We start from the raw sequence: 26,540 nt of genomic DNA, 5'->3' as shown, positions 1-26,540 counted from the left end.
TTTTACACTTTGTACATTCTCTTTTGGTTTCTTTTCCTACTACAGCACCTTCTGTTGGTTAGCTGTGCCATGTTACATTTATGTGCACCATTTGTAACTTGCACCGCCATTTATGTCTCCTCTGAATTTGAACCCATCTCATCTCATCACACACTTCCTTTAGTGACCTATCACCATAAGTCTCTAACTGAAGGACTTTTCCATTCCATCTCCAATAGAATACAGATGGAAGATGCCTACGTTTCTAGCAATAGATACATACAAAATATGAATGACATTGAGAGTCATAGAGTTTAAGGTCTGAAGGAACCGCCAAATCGTTTAGTCATGACCAACAGTTGTCAATAGAATTTTGCTGAGGAAATGTTGCTTGACGTTGTCTGACAGGATGAGGGGATTTTACCTCTTCTAAGTCAGTGGTTCTCAACCTTTCCAGACTATTGTACCCTTTCAGGAGTCTGATTTGTCTTGTATACCCCAAGTTTCACCTCACTTAAAAACGACCTGCTTACAAAATCAGACATAAAAATACAAAAGTGTCACAGCACACTATTACTGAAAAATTGCTTACTTTCTGGTTTTATTATATAATTATAAAATAAATTTATATTGGAATATAAATATTACACATACATTTCAGTGCATAGTATATAGAGAAGTATAAACAAGTCATTGTCTGTATGAAATTTTAGTTTGTACTGACTTCACTAGTGCTTTTTATGTAGCTTGTTGTAAAACTAGGCAAATATCTAGATGCGTTGATGTACCCCCTGGAAGACGTCTATGTACCCTCAGGGGTACGTGTTCCCCTGGTTGAGAACCACTGTTCTAGGTCATCTTTAGACCAACAAATCTGATTAAATGGTTTTCAGCACACACAGCTAACTAGATTTTAATTCAAGCGTTCATCAGTCTGCATTTTTTTTTGCATTGATAATTTTCTGACCCTATGTATTTGCTTTTTCTTTATTATTCAGTGGTGCTTCAACGCGGAGTGCATTACAGTGGGAGAGAATCCAGAAATGATAAATGGTGGATGGGGCACATGGTCCTCCTGGTCCCATTGCACACGGACGTGTGGGGCAGGAGTTCAAAGCGCAGAAAGACCCTGCAATAACCCAGAGTAAGTTGTGTGCACAGTTCATCACCAACCCTTTCAATGCTTTTTGTATGTAATGCAAGGTGTTTGAGAGGTCTGATGGGTATTTGTGAGGATAGGGACACTTTTGTTTTTCACCATATTATTAACAGCTACTGCAGCAAGACAACCATTGAATCCACTTCTCCCCATAGAAACACCCCTGTCTAGAATTCACCAGCCTTGCCTTTTACAATTTTCATGTTGCTTCTCAGTCTTTCTTACCTTCCATGGAAATTACTTCCACCCAAGAGAGACGAAAATCTTCACCTGCAGGATTAATACAAACATCAGAAACATTGTTTTAATTATACTACTTTGGATAATTTGCAATATCCTCAATAACTATGTGAGGGTAAAGATTAGTGGCCTATTCCTGAGAGCTGATGAGTACTTACAAGTCACATTTGATCCTAAACCAGCTTCATTTGAAGTCTCAGAGATCCTGGTGATGGATTCTAAGAATCTAGTAAAATAGGTATGCATAGGGCAATTTTTTTTTTTAAATGCCTGTGTCTCATTTTCAAAAAGGACGGAAACACTTAGGGCCCAGATCCTCCAAGGTAGTTAGGCGCCTAACTCCAAGGAGTGATCAGCTCCTGACATGGTTGAGCTCATGATGAACTATCTATATGTTACTGTCTTAAACAAATAACACTATGTGTCACATTTTCCAAAGTGCCTAAGGTCTGGTCTGCACTGCAGACATATATTGGTATAACTATGTCACTCTGGGGTGTGAAAAATCCACACCCCGAGTGATATAGTTATATTGACCAACCCCCCCTCCCCCCAGATAGCGCTATGTCAGCGGGAAAACTACTGCCTCTTGGAAGGTGAATTAACTACTCTGATGGAAGAGAGTTCTCCCATTGGCATAGAGCAGATTCATTATCATGCTACAGCAGCACACCTGCATTGGTGCAGCTGTGCTGATGCAGCATTTCAAGTGTAGACTTGCCCTAAGTGACTGAGAAGTCAAGTCCCCATTGACTTCAGTGTTCAGCACCTTGTTATGAATGTACTAATTTAAAATAAAACACACCTAACTTTCATACAGACTCTAAAGCCCCAAAACTTCACACTTTACTTCTAGGCCACAGTTTGGAGGAAAGTATTGCACTGGAGAAAGGAAACGCTACCGCATGTGTAACATTCTCCCATGTCGACGAGACACACCAACCTTTCGTCAGATGCAATGCAGTGAATTTGACACAGTTCCCTACAAGAATGAATTCTACCAGTGGATTCCAGTTTATAACACAGGTAAGGAGCTAACACAGTCAAATTCAGAGCACTTAGAGATAAATAATGTGTGAAAGGGAAGTAAATGAACATGAGTCTTTGACTTACCTAAGAAAAATACCACTTTGAAAGCCACATTGGTCCTGGTTGAAGTTTCAGGTCCTATAAATAAGGCCTTTCGTTTCTGTTTGTTTGTTTGCTTACTTTCCCAGGAATTAATCAGTGTTTATCTCAACAATTTAAAAACGGGTGGAAACCAGTGCCAAAAATTAGCTTTGCTGTTTTCTGGATAAATATCAGTATTAATACTGGGGGCTGGGAGGACAGGAAAAAAGCAACAAATAAAGACAATTAGGAGTTAGACATTATCTCTAATCTCCATTCCAAAAATTAAACTTCTTTCTAAAAATAAACAGTTTACAACTGGTGACTTGTGCAGTTACATGTAATATAACTCACTTAACCATTTCCCTGCCATTGTGGGGCCTTAAGCACGGGCGCACCTCTGTCCTTCCTATCCTCTGTCAGTTGAATGCAACTGTCTAGTCTCCTGGGGCTGTGTAATATGTTGGTCTAGTTGTGGTTGTTGGGTTGATTGTGCTGGGTGCAGGTGCTGGTGGCCTGTGATATACAGGAGATCAGACTAGTTGAACTGGGGTGATCCTTTCTGGCTTTAAACCCTACAGCTCTGTAAGGGGCTTCAGTGTGAATTCCGAAAGTCCTGGGTGGCGTAGGCTCTCAGTGTTTTTTTTCAAAGTATCTTTTTCAGACAGTAGGGAGGGGATGCCCAGCACTCAGTAATGAATGGGGGAAGGGGAGGAGGGAGCACCCCTTCTCACAGAGAAGAGCGAGTGAGGAGGTGTTCAGCAATCAGGGAGGGATGGGCCTGGGGAGAAGAAGGGGTGCCTGGCACACACAGTGGGAGTGGGTCAGGAGGGGCCAGCACTCCCAGATGCAACCTCATTCCCAGTGTCCTGTCGCTGCAGCAGTCCATGGTCTTGGCAGGCTCCCTGCCCATCTCATTCCACCACTCCACAGCTGCAGCAGCCATCAAGTGCAGTTACCCTCTCCTGCACAGTGCTGACCGGCAGGGAGTCTGCAAGTGGGGAACTGGATCTGGGGAGTTTGAACAGGCAAAAAAATCTAGGTAGAAATGGGAAACATTCGAAAGCAATTAGTGATCAGGAGCTATCTCTACTGTGAGCGCTGGACTTCAAAAGCCTATCCAGCAAGAATTACCAACATTACTTGTTCCTTCACCTAAGAACAATAAACTGTTTACAGAAGTTATGAATCATAGAATCATAGAATATCAGGGTTGGAAGGGACCTCAGGAGGTCATCTAGTCCAACCCCCTGCTCAAAGCAGGACCAATTCCCAACTAAATCATCCCAGCCAGGGCTTTGTCAAGCCGGGCCTTAAAAACCTCCAAGGAAGGAGATTCCACCACCTCCCTAGGTAACGCATTCCAGTGCTTCACCACCCTCCTAGTGAAATAGTGTTTCCTAATATCCAACCTAGACCTCCCCCACTGCAACTTGAGACCATTGCTCCTTGTTCTGTCATCTGCCACCACTGAGAACAGCCGAGCTCCATCCTCTTTGGAACCCCCCTTCAGGTAGTTGAAAGCAGCTATCAAATCCCCCCTCATTCTTCCCTTCTGGAGACTAAACAATCCCAGTTCCCTCAGCCTCCCCTCATAAGTCATGTGCTCCAGACCCCTAATCATTTTTGTTGCCCTCCGCTGGACTCTTTCCAATTTTTCCACATCCTTCTTGTAGTGTGGGGCCCAAAACTGGACACAGTACTCCAGATGAGGCCTCACCAATGTCGAATAAAGGGGAACGATCACGTTCCTCGATCTGCTGGCAATGCCCCTACTTATACAGCCCAAAATGCCGTTAGCCTTCTTGGCAACAAGAGCACACTGTTGACTCATATCCAGCTTCTCGTCCACTGTGACCCCTAGGTCCTTTTCTGCAGAACTGCTACCTAGCCATTCGGTCCCTAGTCTGTAGCAGTGCATAGGATTCTTCCGTCCTAAGTGCAGGACTCTGCACTTGTCCTTGTTGAACCTCATCAGGTTTTTTTTGGCCCAATCCTCTAATTTGTCTAGGTCCCTCTGTATCCGATCCCTACCCTCCAGTGTATCTACCACGCCTCCCAGTTTAGTGTCATCTGCAAACTTGCTGAGAGTGCAGTCCACACCATCCTCCAGGTCATTAATAAAGATATTAAACAAAACCGGCCCCAGGACCGACCCTTGGGGCACTCCGCTTGAAACCGGCTGCCAACTAGACATGGAGCCATTGATCACTACCCGTTGAGCCCGACGATCTAGCCAGCTTTCTATCCACCTTACAGTCCATTCATCCAGCCCATACTTCTTTAACTTGGCGGCAAGAATACTGTGGGAGACTGTATCAAAAGCTTTGCTAAAGTCAAGGAATAACACATCCACTGCTTTCCCCTCATCCACAGAGCCAGTTATCTCATCATAGAAGGCAATTAGATTAGTCAGGCACGACTTCCCCTTGGTGAATCCATGCTGACTGTTTCTGATCACTTTCCTCTCCTCTAAGTGTTTCATAATTGATTCCTTGAGGACCTGCTCCATGATTTTTCCAGGGACTGAGGTGAGGCTGACTGGCCTGTAGTTCCCCAGATCCTCCTTCTTCCCTTTGTTATGCTCAAAGGTTGGCACTTTGCTTTGACTTTAGATCTACTTTCTGCCAGTAGCATTTGTCATCAAATTTACTGTGTGTTTAATGCTTGACAGCTATGAATAAACTTCTTAAATATCACCTAGTGCCACACTCATCAAATAAATATACTACTGAAGATAAGATTGGAACAGGCAGTAGTCCAGGAAAGCATTATCAAAGTGGTTTCCTCAGTTTGAACAAAGAAAATAAGGGTGATTAAGTATCTTATGAAAGAGTTTGTCAATAAAAACAAACCACAATAAATCCAAAGCACTTAGGGCCTGACACAAAAACTACATACATTCACAGGTCACATTATGCAATTTTCTATGTAAGAAAACTGAAATTCCATTCCATTTTGTTATGCAGAATGTGTACATTCACTGGAATCTGGATATATCACCCACTTGGTGAAAATGGACATACAGGGCCAGTGCACGTGGAATTTGGGGAGAGAATTATTTTTTACTGTTTAACATGATCCAGTGTACATGCATGAAGTATGTTTTTTTAAAAATTCTTATAATTCATCTGAATCAAATTCAGTTTTTCATGGAACAATTAAAAGCACATCTATGACTACATCCCTGCCAAATCCCAAGTTTCTATCACCTTCTGCTGAGGCGCTAGAGGTGTTTTTAAAAAGTCACAAAATTTTTCTCTTATCAGAGAAACGGTCTTTTTTTTTCATTCCTTCTTTACTTGCAAATGATTCAGTCATTTTTGACGGAAGTGTCAGGAAAAAAGGTGCTCCCTCACTGAGAGCAAGAAGACTCACACGCAGCTGTGATGCTATCTAAAGGGGAAGGTGACCGCCTAAATAACATGGTCACTACTTTCACAAAATTGTGACAAATCTTGTACAAAGTATGTCTAGTTATAATCTGCTGAGTATTATTATATTGTTATAATGTGTGAATCAACGTGTGCGGAGTTATGAAATTTTGTATATGTTTGTAACTTAAACATATACATATTTGTAACTTAAACATAATACGTCTTATTGCTTAAAGTTGAGAAATCTTAAAAAGTCTGACAATATAACTCATGTGGAATATGTGCATAAACTGCGTAGTTATGTAAAAAAATAGGGGCGGGTGCTGATGGCAGCTTTGATAAGCTGTTACATTTGGTGATGCAATAGCAGTTATTATGGGTGGTCACCAATGATGTCAAAGCAGCCATTTGTGACAAAAAACCTTCCACGGTTTTGATGGCAGCAGAAATTGTGGATGAGTATGTTGAGTCAAGGGCTCGAGAGGGGTGCAATCTCCAGTTTACAAGGGAGGAAGGATTTAAGAATAAACCTAACCCCAACTGTGTTAAAAAATCTCCAGGGAGCCCAGATTTTAAACCTCTTACCTTACGGGGAAGCCAATTGTTTGCCATGAAGGTGGGATCCCTAGCCATATAAAGTCAAATTGCTCAAGGCTTAAAACCACCTCACAACCTGCACCCGCAACCCCTTTCATGGGTTCCACTGCTACCAATGTAAGTGCTAATGCTACCACATTAGCCACAGAGGAAATTGTGGGAGAGGAAAATGGCCTCATAAATTATATTAGAACTGAGTCGTGGGATGATAGTGAACAGTTCATTAAGCGTGTAAAAGTAAATGGGGTTGAATGTACTGGGTGGCGTGATACTGCATCTCATGTTACTTTGGTTAAAGAAAGTTTTGTGATAAAAGATAAATTGCCTGGCAGAAGTATAAATCTTCTAGCTTTGGCTGAGTTTTCAATGACTGTGCCTCTGGCTAAAATCCACCGGAGTGGGAAAATGTTAAGGATGATATTGTGGTTGGTATTAGGAATTGCTACCTGCTGATATTTTGATAGGTAATGACGTTGTAACTATGTCCAGTCAGGTTAATGTTATAACTAGCATGGATCTGATTCCTCTACTTTGCCTGCTGTCAGGGAGGTGCGCCGGAGGTGGGGAGGAATTCCCCTGAGCTATTGTTTGTTGAGAATGGCAGCTTGCCAGCTGAGGAAGGAGCTGAGGATTCTTTCCTACCGGAGACTGTTCCAGGTTTAAGTGAAACACAGAAAGAATTTATATCGGCTCAGTCAAGTGATATTACTTTGGAACAGACCAGGATTCCTACACAGGATCAGACCCCTTCTGGGGAAGGAAAGGTCAGTTTTATTTATTCAAAATGGTGTATTATTTGGGGAAGCTCCTTCTGGAAAAAAGCAGCTTCCTGGTGAATTTTGCAAGCAAATAGTTGTGCCTGAGAGGTATAGGAGAGATTTGCTCCAGTTAGCTCATGATGGGTCATTTGCGGGTCATCTAGGAGCAGAGAAAACTTGTGACAGGCTGAAGGAAACTTTAACTAGCCCCATATGTTTCAGACGAACTCGGTGTGTGTGCCAGGCTGGGCCCCTGCTGGCCCGTGTTTGTGCATCGGCACGTGTGCAAATGCCCTCGTGCGCCTGTGTGTGCAGTCACACATGCGGGGGAGGGGCAGCCACAGAGGTGCTCACACCCATGTGCATTTACACACTGACCCATGCCCCAGTCACGCACGAGCACATGGCCACACAGTGTTGCACGCGCCTATTCACCCGCATCGGTCGCACATACACAGGGGGGCTCACACGTGAGAGAAAAATGCACACGCCTGTGTGCACGTGCGTGCTTCTGCACTGGTGGCCTGACACGCTCCCCCTCTATTAAATTAGGCAAACAACCAACATGCATCCGATGAAGTGGGCTTTAGCCCACGAAAGCTTATGCTCAAATAAATTTGTTAGTCTCTAAGGTGCCACAAGTACTCCTGTTCTTTTTGTGGATTCAGACTAACACGGCTGCTACTCTGAGACAGTGAAGGGTTATTGCAGAAGCTCTAACTTGTGTCAGAAGCGTAAGGACTTAAAGAGACATTGTAAGGTGCCTGTGAGGGGTGTACTTGCCCCACACTGGACAAGGAGGAGTTAACACCACACTGTGGGCTGAGGAAGCCACCACCCCCTCGCCCCTACTGGGCATGCTCTAATTGAAACAGCAGTATGAAAGAGAGTAGCACATGTCAGGCTGGTCTGACTGCTGAGGAGGGAGGATGTATGCTGCAGGCTCCTGCCTGGGAGCTGCTGGAGCCCAAGACCACAGAGGCATTTGCCAGAGTGTCTGTGGATTTTGTGGGACCTTTCTCTAGACCTTCCAGGAATGGAAAGAAATATTTACTGGTGGTGGTAGATTCAGCTACCGGGGACCCCGAGGCTACAGCATTGTCTAATATTGAAGCTTAAATGGTAGCTACAGCTCTATTCGCTATTTTCAGCAGAGTAGGCTTTCCCAGAGAGAGTTTAACAGACCATGGTACAAATGTTATGTCTGTTTAAGAAAACGGACATAAATAGTAAGAGGGAAAAGAGGAGGGGAGCAATGGTAATGCGATCCCGTGGTTACAAAGGCTACTATGCACAACTTGATGGTTCCAAATCATATTAGTTCCCTCTCCCCTCAACACACACACATTTTAAATTGAATGATGGAGACAGAGGTGGGATGTGTGGGGAGTAGCAGGAAGGGAGGGGAGTTAACATGAGGAAGGAAATAGGAAAAGGAAAGAAGGGGCAGAGATCAGGGTAATCATATTTACCCAATGGGAAAACGGGACACCACCAGGGGCCGGCCCAAGGCCCCCCTTTCCTCCCTGTGTGTGGGACTGGCCCAAGACCCCCTGCCTCCTGCCTGCATGGGGCTGGCCCGGCCCGAGCCGTTCTCCTGAGCCCTCCCTCCCATGCAGGGCTGGCATTGCTGCTTGCCCTCCCTTCCCCCACACGTTCCTCCGCGCTCTGTTAGGGGTCACACTCCATTTTTTTAGCAAAACTGGGCATTTGTCCAGTTTGCTCTTGCCAACTGATGATCAGTTGGCAAGTGCAAATGGGACAAATGCCCAGTTTTGCCAAAAAAGTCGGGACAGCTGGGACAGGGCTTAAGAAATGGACTGTCCCATCCAAAACGGGATGTATGGTCATCCTAGGCAGAGGGACATTCAGGAGAGAGGGAGGAAGGGGAGCTGAAGAAAGAAAGGATGGATGATAAAATGCAAAATCCAGCTGCTATCTTCATGAGCCAGGAAGGAAGCTAGTGAATGTAGTGGTACTAGGTTTATGGAGTTTTCTTGCCCCATACTACCAGGGCTGGGCAAGAAGGGGCATGCATGGTGGATGAATGTTACTGCTATTCCATGCTGCTGTGACTGAGGCAGTTCCTTGCTGCTATGTCTTCTTCCCCACCTGCAGTGTGCAACATGGGAGGGTTTTGCCTAAAATGTTTACAATTAGAAGTGATCAGAACTAAAGTGTCTATTGGGTGTAAATTTATAAATAAGATCTACAGTGAAAAGAGATGTTGAACAATATGAAACTCACTAATTAGATTTCTTCAGATGTGGACAAGGATGAGGAAAATAATGCGATGATTTATTTTTTTAATTGCATCTTTTAAATGAAATGCTTCAGACGCAGTTCCAATCTGTCAATGCAAACCCAGGTATAGTAAGTGTGTACTGTATGATACAGATTAATTTTGTGGCAGTAGCCTCTCTAGTTGGACGCAGGGCCGGTGCAAGGAAGTTTTGCACCCTAGGCGAAACTTCCACCTTGCGCGCCCCCCCCCCCGCCCTGCGACAGCTCCCCGGACCCCCCCTCTGCCCTGAGGCATCCCCCCCCCCCACGGCAACTCCCTTCCCCCCTACCCTGAGGCGCCCCCCCCCCCCGCGGCAGCTCCCCCCGCCCTGGGGAGCCGTGCGGCAGCTCCCCACCCCAGCTCACCTCTGCTCCGCCTCCTCCCCGAGCACGCCGCCCCCGCTCTAATTCTCCTCCCCTCCCAGGCTTGCGGCGCCAAACAGCTGATTGGCGCCGCAAGCCTGGGAGGCGGGAGAAGTGGAGCGGCTGCTGCGCTGGGAGAGGGAGTCTGAGCCGCACGTGTCAGCGTGCTGCTGGCAGCCCAGCCCAGGAACGCTGTAAAAAAAATGGGGGGCACCACTTTTTGGCGCCCCCAAATCTTGGCGCCCTAGGCAACCGCCTAGTTTGCCTTAATGGTAGCACCGGCCCTGGTTGGACATAGGCTGAAGTGAGAAAAGATATAATGAGTAAATTTCAGGAAGAATAACTGAGCCTGGAGCAACTGAATAGGCCTGGAAAGAGGATTTTAGGCCTAAAATTAGGCCCCCAAATCCATAATTAGGAACAGAAACCACAATAACCTGATTTTAAAAGGCACTAAGCTGCACTAGCTCTCATTTACTTCACTGGGTTTGTGGGGGTTCGACACCATAGCAGATGACTAACGTTAGGAATTCTAGTCTGAAAATTGTGGCCCGAGTGTTTTGCTGAGAGGGTTAGAGGGCATGGGCCATGAGGAAGAAAGGGACCTAGAGACAGGATTTGAAAAGTATCAGGTTGTTCATTACTGTACACTGAAGGAGCATATAGTTGCCTACCTGTTAGATTGTTCACTAGTCTTATGCCTTCATCTTTGTGAGAAAATTCATCCAATTCCACCTTCAGTTCAGCGTTCAGATGATTCCAAGATTTGAAGAGAGATGCGAAACCCAGCAGAGATCATTTTTCTTAATACTGGGCATGTAGTTAGAGTTTCTCCAGCATTATATAAAAAAGAAGTACAAAATATAGAAATAGCCGACCTTACACTGAAGGAAAAAAATAAGTTAAAAAAGCCTTATTCATTTTCCACAGACAATTCTCTTTGAAACTGGCAGACTGGTGCCTCTGTGACAGAGGTAATTAAACCAGGATAAAATGTTTATCCTTATGTTATTAAATCTACCGAGCTTGATAAGGGAGAGATACTCAGGCTTGCTTACTTTATTAATTTATTTTCTTCAGGGGAGTACAGTTTAGCTTATCTAAATCTGCTAGTTTCTTGGAGAACAGTATTTCAATGTGAGGCCTACTCTGAGTTTATGGAATAAAGGCTAGAAAGAGAAATAATCCTATATGGATACGTTATATTTAATCAGTCCGTGACAGTGATGGGCTCAACTGTCTGTTTACCCTCCTCTCATATATTGGAGAATAGGGGTTACATAACTAAACTGTGACGGATCTCATATGTCTTCAGAAGGCAATATGTCTGTGTTTCAGATCAGATCTGTACAGCTACGTTCTCTGGAGCTGAGCTGTCAGGACCTTCTATTGCCATTAGTTTGAAATCAGGCAGAAGCTAAAGTTGCAAGGATTGCTTGATATTATAAAGCACCTGCTCGCCTTCTTACTCTCTCTCTTTTTTATGCCCCCTTCTGATGACTAGGGTGCTTGGGGTGAGGGGAGGGGTTGTTTGGTTGATTTTTCTGCTGCAGCCTTCCCTTAGCCAAATCCTGGTCCTATTGAGTTCAATGGAACCAGCATTTCAACAGAAACACAGAATCACTCCTTGTGTAGTAGGAAAAATATTGCAATCCTGTCTTTAGGCAGCAGCACACATTGGTCAAACACCAACTTAAATGAGGTGAGAGTGGATCCTTTTTTTAAGGGTATGTCTACCCTGGAGGTATAATTTCCTGCTCAGATAGACATACACATGCTAGCTTTGATCAAGCTAGTGCACTAAAAATAGAAGTAGAGCCGTGGCAAGGCTGGGTGGTGGAATAGGCTGGCTGTCCCGAGTAACATCACGCCTGCTATCTTAGGCAATTACTCAGACGACTAGCCTGTCCCACTGATTGTGCCACCATGGCGACACTGTTATTTTTAGTGCACTGATCTGATCAAAACTAGCACATGTACATTACACTTCCAGCTCAAGAGTGAAGATGTACTTTGATGTAAATTAATGGGAGTAAACTCTGAAGGAAACAATTGAAATCTTTTTATTAATATTTCTGCTATTGAGAGAGAATTTGTGTTCCCTTTGATTAGCTTAATGTAGTTCAATTTACACTGCCTGAGTAGGGATTCCTGTGTGCACAAACTGGGAGGGGGGGAAGCCACAGGGCCAAATTTTGATATCCTTACTCAGTTTTTGCGTTGTCCTTATGTAACAAGCTTACTTTCAGAGAAACCCCATTGTTGTCATTGGGTGCCCATTGGCGACAAGCTGCCGAGGAGCTACGGTGGAATGGGATGCGCTACTGCAGGAGCGAAAGCAGAACCTCCTGGCAGATAGAACATTCCTTCTGCAGAACCCCTGAGATCCACAGATTCTGAGGAGGAAAATTCCTATCTCCCCTAAAACGATTTGGAGAAAACATTATGAAGTTTTCCTCCCACCAGGGCTGCCTCTTTGTGTTTTTCCATAGGAAAGGGGCAATCAGACCCTCTGATGTTTTTATGACCTGAAATAGGAATATTGCCTGGGTTGTACCTCTCAGTATTTGCCACTTCTCTTCTGTTTATAGTCTTAATATTTTGAAAGCTCTTGTCTTTTAATTTATTGTTAACTAGTTGCAGTAAAATAGATACTTTCCCTAATAGATTCCTTTACTTGGAATTCCATTACATCCATTCTGCCTCTGTATTAAGGATTCAGTCTTGTTCCCATTGAAGTCAGTGATATAATCTCCATTCAGTTTGAAGGAATACATTTAAGGCCTGATCCTTGAGTTTTTTCTCAGGCAAAACTCCTACAGAAAGTCAAAGGAAAGGTATTTTGCAAAATCAAGGCCTATGTTTCAAGATCAGATCTGTTATTTTATGAATATTTTGGGTTACGAGAATCTCTGTATATACTGGCCTATCAATACTTAAGATGGCAGCTTCTTTGGTAAAGTGTCATTATTAATTAGTGAAATTCACCTAGGCAAAAAATTGCTTTAAACAAAAAATGCTCTTTTGAACAGTGCTCATGTTCTTACTGAGCGAAAAGATGATCTTATGGCTAAATCACTGGATTGAGCCTTGAGAAATGTTGGCTAAATATTTGGCTTTTCTGTGCATTTTCTGTGTGACCTGGACAGTCTTTTAATCTCCTTGTGCCTCAGTTCCCCATTTACAAAAGGAGGATAATAGTACTTCCTTTCGTCTACCCTATTTAAAGTATAAGATCTTCGGGGACAATGATTATCTTTTATGAAGTCTGTGTACAGAGTCTAGCACAGGGGTTCTCACAACAAATTTTTTGGTGGCCTCAAAGTGCGGCCACCAACTCTTGCTGGTGCCGCTCTGACAATTTTTCCTAAAATACTTAAATTCACTTTAGGAAAAACAAGTAAATATGCACATATGCATGTCCAAATCATTGTAATTTATTTGTGTAGGGGTTTTTTGCAGACTCAATAATAAAAATAATGTACAGTTGTCTCTATTCTTTACTGGAGCTAAACAGAATAGAAACACAAATAAGGTGCTTTGCACAATCTTGTCTTTGTTGTTGTTTCTTTTGCTTTTCTGGTTGCTTTTTTTATTTTAGACTTGCTGGTGAGTAAAAATGATACTTGTATGTTAATATCACTTTTCACAGCCTCCCAGCTAGCTACCAAGTCTACTATGAAAAGTGATATTAACAAACATACAAATATCACTTTTCACAGCAGACTTACTCAGCCCCAGCCTGCCAAGGGACAAATTAAGCCCTGGATGGGATGGTGCATAGGGAGGCAGCAGGGCCAGGAGCGATAGGGAGAATGGATGGGGGGCTGGAGGAGGCAGCGGGGACCGGGGTGAGCACTGGGCCAGAGCCCGAAGCCTTGCACCCAGGGGATAGGGCCTGGGTGACGGACCCCAGAGCCTGGAGATGGAGCCCGAAGTCCCGCAGCTGGAGCCTGCTATGCCAGGGCTGATCCCAACCCCTCTGCCCTAGGAAGATGGGGAACTCACTGGCTGCCTGCTCCTCCAATGTTTGTGTCTCCAGAGGGGGCAAGGCCCAACCCCTGCTGGCAGCCATCACCATCCAGGAGGTTGTGGCCACAAGAAAAGCCCGTGGTGGTCGCATTTGAGAAACACTGACATAATGGGGCCCTGATCCTGGTTAGGGCCTGTGGACACTACAGTAATATACATAATAATAATCTGGAAAACAAACGGCTAGTAAGGTGGCTGAGATAATAGGCAATTTCCTCAATGGCTGCAGTGACCCATCCCATAATCAGTTGTATCTGTATGTGAAAGACCAAAGCCTAATACTTACATCATTCCTAGAGTTAATGTGCCTGTCTATTGAATAATGAACTGACACTGTGGGGTAGGAGCAGGAACTGCTCTTATTTTCAGTGAAGTTCAGTGGGAAACTGGCAATTTTTCTGTTCATGCCTGATAGGGCTGTTTCATTTTTCAGCAGTTGTCACTGTGCTTTCTTTCATGCTCAGTTCTTCCAGAAATGAATTGGACACCATGGTGATTTTTACACAATCCCATACACTTCTCCACTGGGAAGTCAAACTTCTGTTCTACTCATTAGGAACTACTTGAAAGTAGAAAAAGGGTTTTGCACAATTTCTGTGTCAGACAGGATCAGTTTAGAGCAGGAGACAAAGACTAGGTCAAATTCGGGAATCCTTGTTTCCTAGAAAACATGGTGCTTTTTATTGGAAAATGGTGCCTTGCCGGGGGGGTGGGGGGGTGGGGCAGAAATAAGTACTAAGTTAATTTTAGCACCAGATACTGAAATTAATCATAGCAGGCAGAAAGCTCCTATGTGAATTTAATGAAATAAAATAAAAATCATACCTCTTTTGTATATCGCAAAAACCACTATCAAAATGGAGATTGATTGATTGCCCCAGTTAGCAAACTTCACAGACTGGATCAGGATTGAATGGGGATTATTTTTTTTATCCTAGCCGTCAAAGCCTTTCATGATTCCACCTCTGTCTTCATCTCAGACCTTAACTCCTATCACTTACCTCCTTGAATGATTCATAGATTCATAGATTCTAGGACTGGAAGGGACCTCGAGAGGTCATCGAGTCCAGTCCCCTGCCCTCATGGCAGGACCAAATACTGTCTAGACTATCCCGGATAGACATTTATCTAACCTACTCTTAAATATCTCCAGAGATGGAGCTTCCACTACCTCCCTAGCCAGTTTATTCCAGTGTTTAACCACCCTGACAGTTAGGAACTTTTTCCTAATGTCCAACCTAAACCTCCCTTGCTGCAGTTTAAGCCCATTGCTTCTTGTTCTATCCTTAGAGGCTAAGGTGAACAAGTTTTCTCCCTCCTCCTTATGACACCCTTTTAGATACCTGAAAACTGCTATCATGTCCCCTCTCAGTCTTCTCTTTTCCAAAATAAACAAACCCAATTCTTTTGCCTTCCTTCATAGGTCATGTTCTCAAGACCTTTAATCATTCTTGTTGCTCTTCTCTGGACCCTCTCCAATTTCTCCACATCTTTCTTGAAATGCGGTGCCCAGAACTGGACACAATACTCCAGTTGAGGCATAACCAGCGCAGAGTAGAGTGGAAGAATGACTTCTCGTGTCTTGCTCACAACACACCTGTTAATGCATCCCAGAATCATGTTTGCTTTTTTTGCAACAGCATCACACTGTTGACTCATATTTAGCTTGTGGTCCACTATAACCCCTAGATCCCTTTCTGCCATACTCCTTCCTAGACAGTCTCTTCCCATTCTGTATGTGTGAAACTGATTGTTCCTTCCTAAGTGGAGAACTTTGCATTTGTCTTTGTTAAACTTCATCCTGTTTACCTCAGACCATTTCTCCAATTTGTCCAGATCATTTTGAATTATGACACTATCCTCCAAAGCAGTCGCAATCCCTCCCAGTTTGGTATCATCTGCAAACTTAATAAGCGTACTTTCTATGCCAATATCTAAGTTGTTGATGAAGATATTGAACAGAGCCGGTCCCAAAACAGACCCCTTCAGAACCCCACTCATTATACCTTTCCAGCAGGATTGGGAACCATTAATAACTACTCTCTGAGTACGGTTATCCAGCCAGTTATGCACCCACCTTATAGTGGCCCCATCTAAGTTGTATTTGCCTTGTTTATCGATAAGAATATAGTGCGAGACCGTATCAAATGCCTTACTAAAGTCTAGGTATACCACATCCACTGCTTCTCCCTTATCCACAAGACTCGTTATCCTATCAAAGAAAGCTATCAGATTGGTTTGACATGATTTGTTCTTTACAAATCCATGCTGGCTATTCCCTATCACCTTACCACCTTCCAAGTGTTTGCAGATGATTTCCTTAATTACTTGCTCCATTATCTTCCCTGGCACAGAAGTTAAACTAACTGGTCTGTAGTTTCCTGGGTCGTTTTTATTTCCCTTTTTATAGATGGGCACTATATTTGACCTTTTCCAGTCTTCTGGAATCTCTCCTGTCTCCCATGATTTTCCAAAGATAATAGCTAGAGGCTCAGATACCTCCTCTATTAGCTCCTTGAGTATTCTAGGATGCATTTCATCAAGCCCTGGTGACTTGCAGGCATCTAACTTTTCTAAGTGATTTTTAAGTTGTTCTTTTTTTATTTTATCTGCTAAACCTACCCCCTTCCCATTAGCATTCACTATGTTAGTCATTCCTTCAGACTTCTCGGTGAAGACTGAAACAAAGAAGTCATTAAGCATCTCTGCCATTTCCAAGTTTCCTGTTACTGTATCTCCCTCCTCACTGAGCAGTGGGCCTACCCTGTCCTTGGTCTTCCTCTTGCTTCTAATGTATTGATAAAAAGTCTTCTTGTTTCCCTTTATTCCCGTAGCCAGTTTGAGCTCATTTTGTGCCTTTGCCTTTCTAATCTTGCCCCTGCATTCCTGTGTTGTTTGCCTATATTCATCCTTTGTAATCTGTCCTAGTTTCCATTTTTTATATGACTCCTTTTTATTTTTTAGATCATGCAAGATCTCGTGGTTAAGCCAAGGAGGTCTTTTGCCACATTTCCTATCTTTCCTACTCAGCAGAATATCTTGTTTTTGGGCCCTTAATAGTGTCCCTTTGAAAAACTGCCAACTCTCCTCAGTTGTTTTTCCCCTCAGTTTTGATTCCCATGGGACCTTACCTACCAGCTCTCTGAGCTTATCAAAATCCGCCTTCCTGAAATCCATTGTCTCTATTTTGCTGTACTCCCTTCTACCCTTCCTTAGAATTCTGAACTCTATGATTTCATGATCACTTTCACCCAAGCTGCCTTCTACTTTCAAATTCTCAACGAGTTCCTCCCTATTTGTTAAAATCAAGTCTAGAACAGCTTCCCCCCAGTAGCTTTTTCAATCTTCTGAAATAAAAAGTTGTCTGCAATGCAGTCCAAGAACTTATTGGATGGTCTGTGCCCCGCTGTGTTATTTTCCCAACATATATCTGGATAGTTGAAGTCCCCCATCACCACCAAATCTTGGGCTTTGGATGATTTTGTTAGTTGTTTAAAAAAAGCCTCATCCACCTCTTCCACCTCGTTAGGTGGCCTGTAGTAGACTCCTAGCATGACATCACCCTTGTTTTTTACCCCTTTTAGCCTAACCCAGAGACTCTCAACACTTTCGTCTCCTATGTCCATCTCCACCTCAGTCCGAGCAAGTGTGTACATTTTTAATATATAAGGCAACACCTCCTCCCTTTTCCCCCTGTCTTTCTTCCTGAGCAAGCTGTACCCATCCACACCAACATTCCAATCATGTGTATTATCCCACCAAGTTTCGGTGATGCCAACAATGTCATAGTTGTATTTATTTATTAGCACTTCCAGTTCTTCCTGCTTATTACCCATACTTCTCGCATTTGTATATAGGCATCTAAGCTACTGATTTGATCTTGCCTCCCAGTTTTGCCCTGACCCTCCTTTCTCTCTGCCATTATGGCCCATGCTCCCTCCTATTTCCGACCCATCTCCCAGGTCTCCATGTTCCCCACGTACCTGTGGGCTTTGCTCACCTGTCCCCGATGCCAATTTCAAAGCCCAATTCCATCTACCCTCTGCATACTCCTATCTCCATGCTGCCCATTATAAGTGGAATGCTCTCCTTCATCCCAATTTGCCAAGCCACCGCCTTCTTTTCACTCAAGTCCCTCTTAAAAATCAACTTTTTACCTTTGTGTACAGTTAGCCAAAAAACATCCAAGTTTCTGGGTTTCCCAGAATGTCCCATCTTCTGTTTTTATCTTTGAGACCCCAATTCTCCAAAGACTGTATTGACTCAAGTGGGACTTCTGAAGTGTTCAAAGCTGTCTTTGCAAGACTAGGACCTTGCAGCTCTTTGTGGGAAGGGACAGCTTTTATTTTGTGTGCTACACAGAGCTGAACATATTGCCCATGCTGTTCAAACAACAATAGAAACTGAGCTACCCTCTTGCTCTTTTATCATTTATAAGTATAATTTTGTTTTTGTTTTTAAACAGTGCCAAAAATTGCACTGCTCACATTGCATGTAAATGCAAAGGGCCATTCCCTGCCAAGTTTGAATACAGCTGCACATATGACACAATGAAAGTGCGACAAAACAGTGAGGTGGGAAAGAAAGACAGTGGTCACAACAATAAAATTATGCAGGAATGGCCTGACTTAATTCCCCATTTAAGTCAAGGGAAGGATTGTCATTGACTTCATTAGGCATTGTATCAGGCAGCAGATATGGGTATACAGCACAGCTGAATATTCCTTAAAATATTTAATAAATGTATATGTAAACTACACAAATACCTTGATGTCTTGGTTGACTTACTTCCTTTGGACCTGTCAGTAACAGATTTAAACCCCCAATCCAGCAAAGGTCCTAGTGCAACAGTATTGCCAAAAGAGCTAACATGATCCTTGGGTGTATAAACAGGGGAACCCCAAGTAGGAATAGAGAGATTATTTTACCTCTGTATTTGGCACTGGACTGTGTCCAGTTCTGGAGTCCACAATTCAAGAAATTTTATAAACTTCAGAGCGTTCCAAGAAGAGCCATGAGGATGATTAAAAGATTAGAAATTATGTCTTATGGTGATAGACTCAAGAAGATCAATCTATGTAGCTTAATAAAGTGAAGATTAAGGGGTGACTTGATCAGTCAGTAAGTATCTACATGGAATACAAATATTTAATAATGGGCTGTTCAATCAAGTAGAGAAAGGTATAACACAATCCAATGGCTGGAAGTTGAAGCTTTCTTGATTGGGGCATTAAATCAGATATGAAGTACGTTAGCCACTGTTGTTCAGCAGTGGGACTGTCAATTTGATATTTTTCATGAGTACTACATTCATTTTAAATATTTTCAATCCCATATCTGACGCTAATACATTTTTTTGAGATGTGAGATATTCTCCATATGTTTCATCTTGCAAATTCCTTGATGTACCACAGATTATCAGAGTTCTGCATATTTTACTTCAGAACTTTGGTTACAACATATTATAATTACTACAGTGAGAAAGTATCTTTGTTTTTTTTCCTTCAGCTAATCCGTGTGAGCTCCACTGCCGCCCTGTAGATGGCCAATTTTCAGAGAAAATGCTGGATGCAGTTAGTGATGGGACTCCTTGCTTTGAAGGCAGAAACATCCGAGATATCTGTATTAATGGCATGTGTAAGGTATTGGGTATGTTTCCTTCTCTAAAATTTCATGGGACTGTATTATCAGGGGAAACTGTTTACCAACTTATTTAAGAGGATGCCAGCCCAGGGCATTTGATTTCATTGTATTTTAAATTATAGTAGAAACAAGTTAAAGGGGAACTGCTTTTCTAAATGGACATTAGAATAACTTTGACCCTTTCTACAGAACAGATGGGCCTGGTTGTTGTTGTTTCTTTTGTTATCAGAATCAATTTAAGAATGTCTGTTTGCTCTATTCCTATGGCGATATTGTTTTCACAGAGGATTATACAGTTTTGGGGCCACAATTAGTTTTAACCATTTCATAGAGCTACATTTTGAAAATGTGATCCTAATTGTATGAAACCATGTGTTATTCATCAGCTTAGAATTAAAGGCATTGTACTTGTAATATTTAATCACACACTGAAGTGAAACTGCATGAAATTTACTGTACGTAACCAAAGGAAACAAATGAGAGTACATATAACAATGTGTTTTTTAATTGTAACAACATTACTTTTTTGACATAATTCTCCACTACACCTAGGGTGACCAGATGTCCCGATTTTATAGGGACAGTCCCGATATTTGGGGCTTTGTGTTATATAGGCGCCTATTACCTCCCCACCCCCCTGTCCCGATTTTTCATACTTACTGTCTGGTCACCCTAACTACACCTAGGGTGTACCCAGCATCCACAACATTCTATTGGTGTGTTTTGAAAATATATGCAGTTCCTGCAATATTGGGTTATGGTTACATAGTTATAAGATAAGGAAATCCCATAGTCTTAGTCGATGGGTTGTTTTCCAATAGGATAGCAAAGCACTGGAGTATGTTTTTGTGGCATGTAATAGTTTTATCTGTAGTTTATTTTTTTTGAAAATATGAGGTTCAGAGCCTGTTCCTGTTGAAGCCCAAAGGAAATTTGGCCACTGATGACATTGGGAGCAAAAGCAGGACTGTGATTCCTAGAAAACACTTAGTTAGTTGCTGGTAGAAATTAATTTATCATCTTCCTGGAGGGCCATTTGATAGCTGCATGCCTTAACCACCTGAATACCAAGTCATGTATAGAATATCAGGGTTGGAAGGGACCTCAGGAGGTCATCTAGTCCAACCCCCTGCTCAAAGCAGGACCAATCCCCAGACAGATTTTTGCCCCAGATCTCTAAGTGGCCCCCTCAAGGATTGAACTCACAACCCTGGGTTTAGCAGGCCAATGCGTACTTGCTATGTGTCTACTCCAAAGATTTAACTTTCCAGTGGAATTGATGGTGCATCAAAGAACAGCAACAAAAGGGTTAATTCTTAATTTTTTATACAGTGCTTACACTTGTACTAGTGAATTCTTTGGATAAACTGGAGTTCCTGATCCAGCTCCCATTGAAGTCAGTGAAAATATTCCCCGTTGCTTCAGTGGGAGCTGGGATGGGCAGAGGGAACTTCTATGAACAGTCATACTTGAAGATATACAGAAACAAACCTTTTTAAGATATGAAAATGTTTGGTAAATTTTTCAAATGTTTATTTTTGCTTCGGTGACCAGGTTTCCCAAAGGGAAAACGGGATACCACGCAGGGCTGGCCCGAGCCCTCCTCCCCCGGCACAGGGTTGGCCCAAGCCACTTGCCCAAGCCCACCTCCCCACACAGCGGGCAAGCAGTGATAGATATACTAGATAGAATGACCCTATTTCCCAAAGGCTGGGGCTGGCATCACTGCTCACTTGAGCCCTGCCTCCCCCCCTGTGTGGGGCTGGCATTGCTGCTTGCCCCTCCCCCCCCTGCATGTTCCTCCGCACCCTACTTTTTTTCCAAAAGTGGGCATTTGTCCCATTTGCTCTTGCCAACTGATCAAGTTAGCAAAAGCAAATGGGACACATGCCCACTTTGGGGGGGGGGGGGGGGGGGGGGAGTCAGGACGTCCAGGTCAGGGCTTAAAAAAGGGACTGTGCCGGCCAAAACGGGATATATGGTCACCCTAATTTTTGCTCACCTCTATACTTCTTGGCTTCAGGCAGGACTGATCTAAGAGAGGCAGAATACTGAATTAAGAGGGCTATTTTCATGGTATATTTGATCCAGCTCCAATAATATCTGAAATTTTATAAGAGCACTCATCTCATGAGAGTTTCACTCTGATTTCTAAACCAAAGGGATTGAGATCAGCATGACTAAGCTTCAGGCTTTCGAATATTTATTCAGATTGAATCCCACAAGCTTTGGCAGTTCACACATCACTACAAATGTATGTCTATTTTATACAAAGCAGGTTTTTTAAAAATTCAGAGGATGCATCTCTGTTGAAAGCAAGCTCTACCGTGTAGATCAGAGGTTCCCAAACTGTGGTACATGAGCATGTTAGAAGTGGTCTATGGCAAAAGGTTGCTCTGTCCCCTTGAAGGGACGGGGGTCCTGGAGCAAGCCAAACCCTATTCCATGACAAAACCTTTCAAAAAGAAAGGTGGGGGGGGGGGAGAGAGCAGCAGACTAGCAGAGGAATGGGATCCAGATGTTAATCAGGTAGCTGCCTCCTTAGAATGATAAAATCCAGCTGTTTGGTAGTTTACAGGAAGATTAAGAGGGAGAGGACAGACAGCCGAGAGGGCAGAATTGCAGGGAAACATTGAGTCAGAAGAGAGGCTCCCTGAGATAGGAACCAGAAGGGAGACAGGTGGGCTGGGGAGCCTACCTGAATCACAGCCCAGCCCCAAGAAGGAGGGCTGTAGAATCCTTTCACCAAGAGGAAGGAGTTGTGAGTTCAGGGCCCAAAGGAGGCTCTGTGCAATGGGACTAGAACCTGGATTCTGGTGGGCCAGGGAAGCCTGCTTAAATCATGTCACAACCCCGTGGAGGGGGGCTGTGGGATCCCTTAACTACGAGGAAGGAGTTGTGAGTCCGGGGAGGAGGAGACCAGCAAAAAAGACTTCGCAGAGAGGCCAGACTCAGAGATTGCAGTGAGACTAGCAAAGCATCCTGGTTCAAAGGGAACTGGAGGAGATTCGGAAACCTGAAGCCCTCAAGCAAGGTGAATAGCAGTTGAATATGCCTGGTGCCCAGAGCCACAAAATTACAGTCAAGGCACATTACCACTCTGCCTCTCCCCTCTGAACCCACTCTGCCTTTCTTTTCCACATGCACACAGCCACTACCACCAGCAGAGCCCTCCCTTCCTTTTCTCCTTCCCCCCACACTCCAGAGCCCTCCCTGCCCTTCTTCCCCCCCCCCGAACACCAGAGCCCTCCCTGCCCTTCATCACCGCCCCCCCACACAAACCAGAGCCCTCCCTGCTCTTCTTCCCCCCCCCACACACACTCCAGAGCCCTCCCCGCTCTTCTCCCCCCCCACACACACACCAAAGCCCTCCCTGCTCTTCTTCCCCCCACACAAACCAGAGCCTTCCCTGTTCTTCTTTCCCCCCCTACACACACCAGAGCCCTCCCTGCCCTTCTTCCCCCCCACACACACACCAGAGCCCTCCCCGCTCTTCTTTCCCCCCCACACACACACCAGAGCCCTCCCTGCCCTTCTTTCCCCCCTACACACACCAGAGCCCTCCCTGCTCTTCTCCCCCCACACACACACCAGAGCCCTCCCTGCTCTTCTCCCCCCCACACACACACCAGAGCCCTCCCTGCTCTTCTCCCCCCCACACACACCAGAACCCTCCCTGCTCTTCTTCCCACCCTACACACACCAGAGCCCTCCCTGCTCTTCTTTCCCCCCACACACACACCAGAGCCCTCCCTGCTCTTCTTCCTCCCCTACACACACCAGAGCCCTCCCTGCCCTTCTTTCCCCCCCTACACACACCAGAGCCCTCCCTGCTCTTCTCCCCCCACACACACACACCAGAGCCCTCCCTGCTCTTCTCCCCCCCACACACACACCAGAGCCCTCCCTGCTCTTCTCCCCCCCCCCCACACCAGAACCCTCCCTGCTCTTCTTCCCACCCTACACACACCAGAGCCCTCCCTGCTCTTCTTTCCCCCCACACACACACCAGAGCCCTCCCTGCTCTTCTTCCTCCCCTACACACACCAGAGCCCTCCCTGCTCTTCTTCCCCCCCCCACACACACCAGAGTCCTCCCTGCCCTTCTTCCCCCCCACACACATACCAGAGCCCTCCCTGCCCTTCATCACCGCCCCCACACACACACACCAGAGCCCTCCCTGCTCTTCTTCCCCCCCACACACACTCCAGAGCCCTCCCTGCTCTTCTTCCCCACACACACACACACACACACACACCAGAGCCCTCCCTGCTCTTCTTCCCCCCCACACACACCAGAGCCCTCCCTGCTCTTCTTCCCCCCCATACACACACCAGAGCCCTCCCTGCCCTTCTTCCCCCCCACATACACCAGAGCCCTCCCTGCTCTTCTTCCCCCCCCCACACACACACCAGAGCCCTCCCTGCCCTTCTTCCCCCCCTACACACACCAGAGACCTCCCTGCTCTTCTCCCCCCACACACACACCAGAGCCCTCCCTGCTCTTCTCCCCCCCACACACACACCAGAGCCCTCCCTGCCCTTCTTCCCCCCCCACACACACCAGAGCCCTCCCTGCCCTTCTTCCCCCCCTACACACACCAGGGCCCTCCCTGCTCTTCTTCCACACACACACACACACACACACACACACACACACACACACACCAGAGCCCTCCCTGCCCTTCTTCCCCCCCTACACACACACCAGAGCCCTCCCTGCTCTTCTTCCCCCCCCACACACACACACCAGAGCCCTCCCTGCTCTTCTTCCCCCCCCACACACACACCAGAGCCCTCCCTGCTCTTCTTCCCCCCACACACACTCCAGAGCCCTCCCTGCTCTTCTTCCCTCCCCACACACACTCCAGAGCCCTCCCTGCTCTTCTTCCCCCCCTACACACACCAGAGCCCTCCCTGCTCTTCTTTCCCCCCCCAACACACACACCAGAGCCCTCCCTGCTCTTCGTCCCCCCCACACACACACCAGAGCCCTCTCTGCTCTTCTTTCCCCCGCACACACACACACCAGAGCCCTCCCTGCTCTTCTTCCCCCCCACACACACACCAGAGCCCTCCCTGCTCTTCTTCCCCCCCACACACACACACCAGAGCCCTCCCTGCTCTTCTCCCCCCACACACACACCAGAGCCCTCCCTGCTCTTCTCCCCCCCACACACACACCAGAGCCCTCCCTGCCCTTCTTCCCCCCCCCACACACCAGAGCCCTCCCTGCCCTTCTTCCCCCCCTACACACACCAGGGCCCTCCCTGCTCTTCTTCACACACACACACACACACACACACACACACACACACACACACACACACACACACACACCAGAGCCCTCCCTGCCCTTCTTCCCCCCCTACACACACACCAGAGCCCTCCCTGCTCTTCTTCCCCCCCCCCCCCACACACACCAGAGCCCTCCCTGCTCTTCTTCCCCCCCCCACACACACACCAGAGCCCTCCCTGCTCTTCTTCCCCCCACACACACACCAGAGCCCTCCCTGCTCTTCTTCCCCCCACACACACTCCAGAGCCCTCCCTGCTCTTCTTCCCTCCCCACACACACTCCAGAGCCCTCCCTGCTCTTCTTCCCCCCCTACACACACCAGAACCCTCCCTGCTCTTCTTTCCCCCCCCAACACACACACCAGAGCCCTCCCTGCTCTTCGTCCCCCCCACACACACACCAGAGCCCTCTCTGCTCTTCTTTCCCCCGCACACACACACACCAGAGCCCTCCCTGCTCTTCTTCCCCCCCCCACACACACCAGAGCCCTCCCTGCTCTTCTTCCCCCCCACACACACACCAGAGCCCTCCCTGCTCTTCTTCCCCCCACACACACCAGAGCCTTCCCTTTCCTTCTCCTCCCCCCACATCACCAGAGCCCTCCTGATATCCCCCACGCATGCACACACCACCGTAGCCCTCCCTGTCCTTCTCCTCCCCCCCCCACACCACCAGAGCTCCCCAGCTTCCCCCCCAAACACACCGCCATAGCCCTCCCCTTCCTCCTTCCCTCCCACACACCACCAGAGACCTCCCTTTCCTTCTCCTCCCAGCCCCACACCACCGGAGCCCTCCCTACTTCCCCCCACTCCATACACAGACATACCACCAGAGCCCTCCCTGTCCTTCTCCCCCCACACCACCAGAGCCCCCCTGCTTCCCCTCTACACACACACCACCATAGCCCTCCCTGTCCTCCTTCTCCCCCCCACACCACCGGAGCCCTCCCTACTTCCCCCCCCCCCACATACACCACCACAGCCCCCCGTGTCCTTCTCCTCTCCACCCCCACCACCAGAGCCCTCCCTGCTTCCCCCCTACACACACTAGATCCGTCCCTGCCCTTCTTCCCCATCACATACCTCCAGAGCCCTCCCCGCCCTTCCCCTTCCCTACTTTTTTTTTATACTTACACTCCTTCAGACACCACGGGAATCCTTACACTCCATCCAGAATCCCTACTCTCAGTCTAAGTTCATTAGTGCTGAGATGGAATCTGTTTTCCCATCTTGTGAAACTTCTTGTAATTTTGAAATATTTCCCTTTGTGCATCCAGATAAAAGGGAGACCACTCAATGTTTTCACAACAGCCCAGCAAGAGAGGCCCACCTTTCCCAGAGTAGTCACTATCAGTCTAGTCAGCACATTCAACTGCATCAGACAGAGCAGGGACTTGATGGGTGAGGTAATAGCTTTTATTGGACCAGAGCGAGACAAGCTTTCAGTCTACACAGAGCTCTTCTTCAGGGACTTGAATGTGAGTTTCCCACATCCCAGGTGAGTGCGCTGACCACCAGGCTATTCTGATGTCTGGTTTTGACCAGAAATTCCATCCTGCACCTAAGAAACATTTCCTAATGAAAGTTTCATCTAAACCAACATGTTCTCACAAAATTTCAGTTTTGACGCATTGGCATTTTCTGATGAAAAACCTGTTTTGTTTTAAAATTCCCAATCAGCTCTTAACTTCCTGTCCCCTCC

General features: G+C 45.9%; 1 protein-coding gene across 1 annotated transcript in view; it reads left to right on the top strand.

Annotated features, from left to right (window-relative positions):
• Positions 1 to 26,540, top strand: part of ADAMTS12 (ADAM metallopeptidase with thrombospondin type 1 motif 12) — a 265,348-nt gene that overhangs the window by 163,442 nt on the left and 75,366 nt on the right. Inside the window, exons 11-13 of the mRNA XM_065406566.1 lie at positions 978 to 1,123; positions 2,235 to 2,404; positions 19,407 to 19,540. Of these exons, the coding sequence (XP_065262638.1) occupies positions 978 to 1,123; positions 2,235 to 2,404; positions 19,407 to 19,540 (450 nt within the window). The remainder of the gene's footprint in view (positions 1 to 977; positions 1,124 to 2,234; positions 2,405 to 19,406; positions 19,541 to 26,540) is intronic.

Source organism: Emys orbicularis, chromosome 6 (genome assembly GCF_028017835.1).
Source record: "Emys orbicularis isolate rEmyOrb1 chromosome 6, rEmyOrb1.hap1, whole genome shotgun sequence".
NCBI classification, from domain to species: domain Eukaryota; kingdom Metazoa; phylum Chordata; order Testudines; family Emydidae; genus Emys; species Emys orbicularis.
This window is presented reverse-complemented; position numbering and strand designations above follow the sequence as displayed.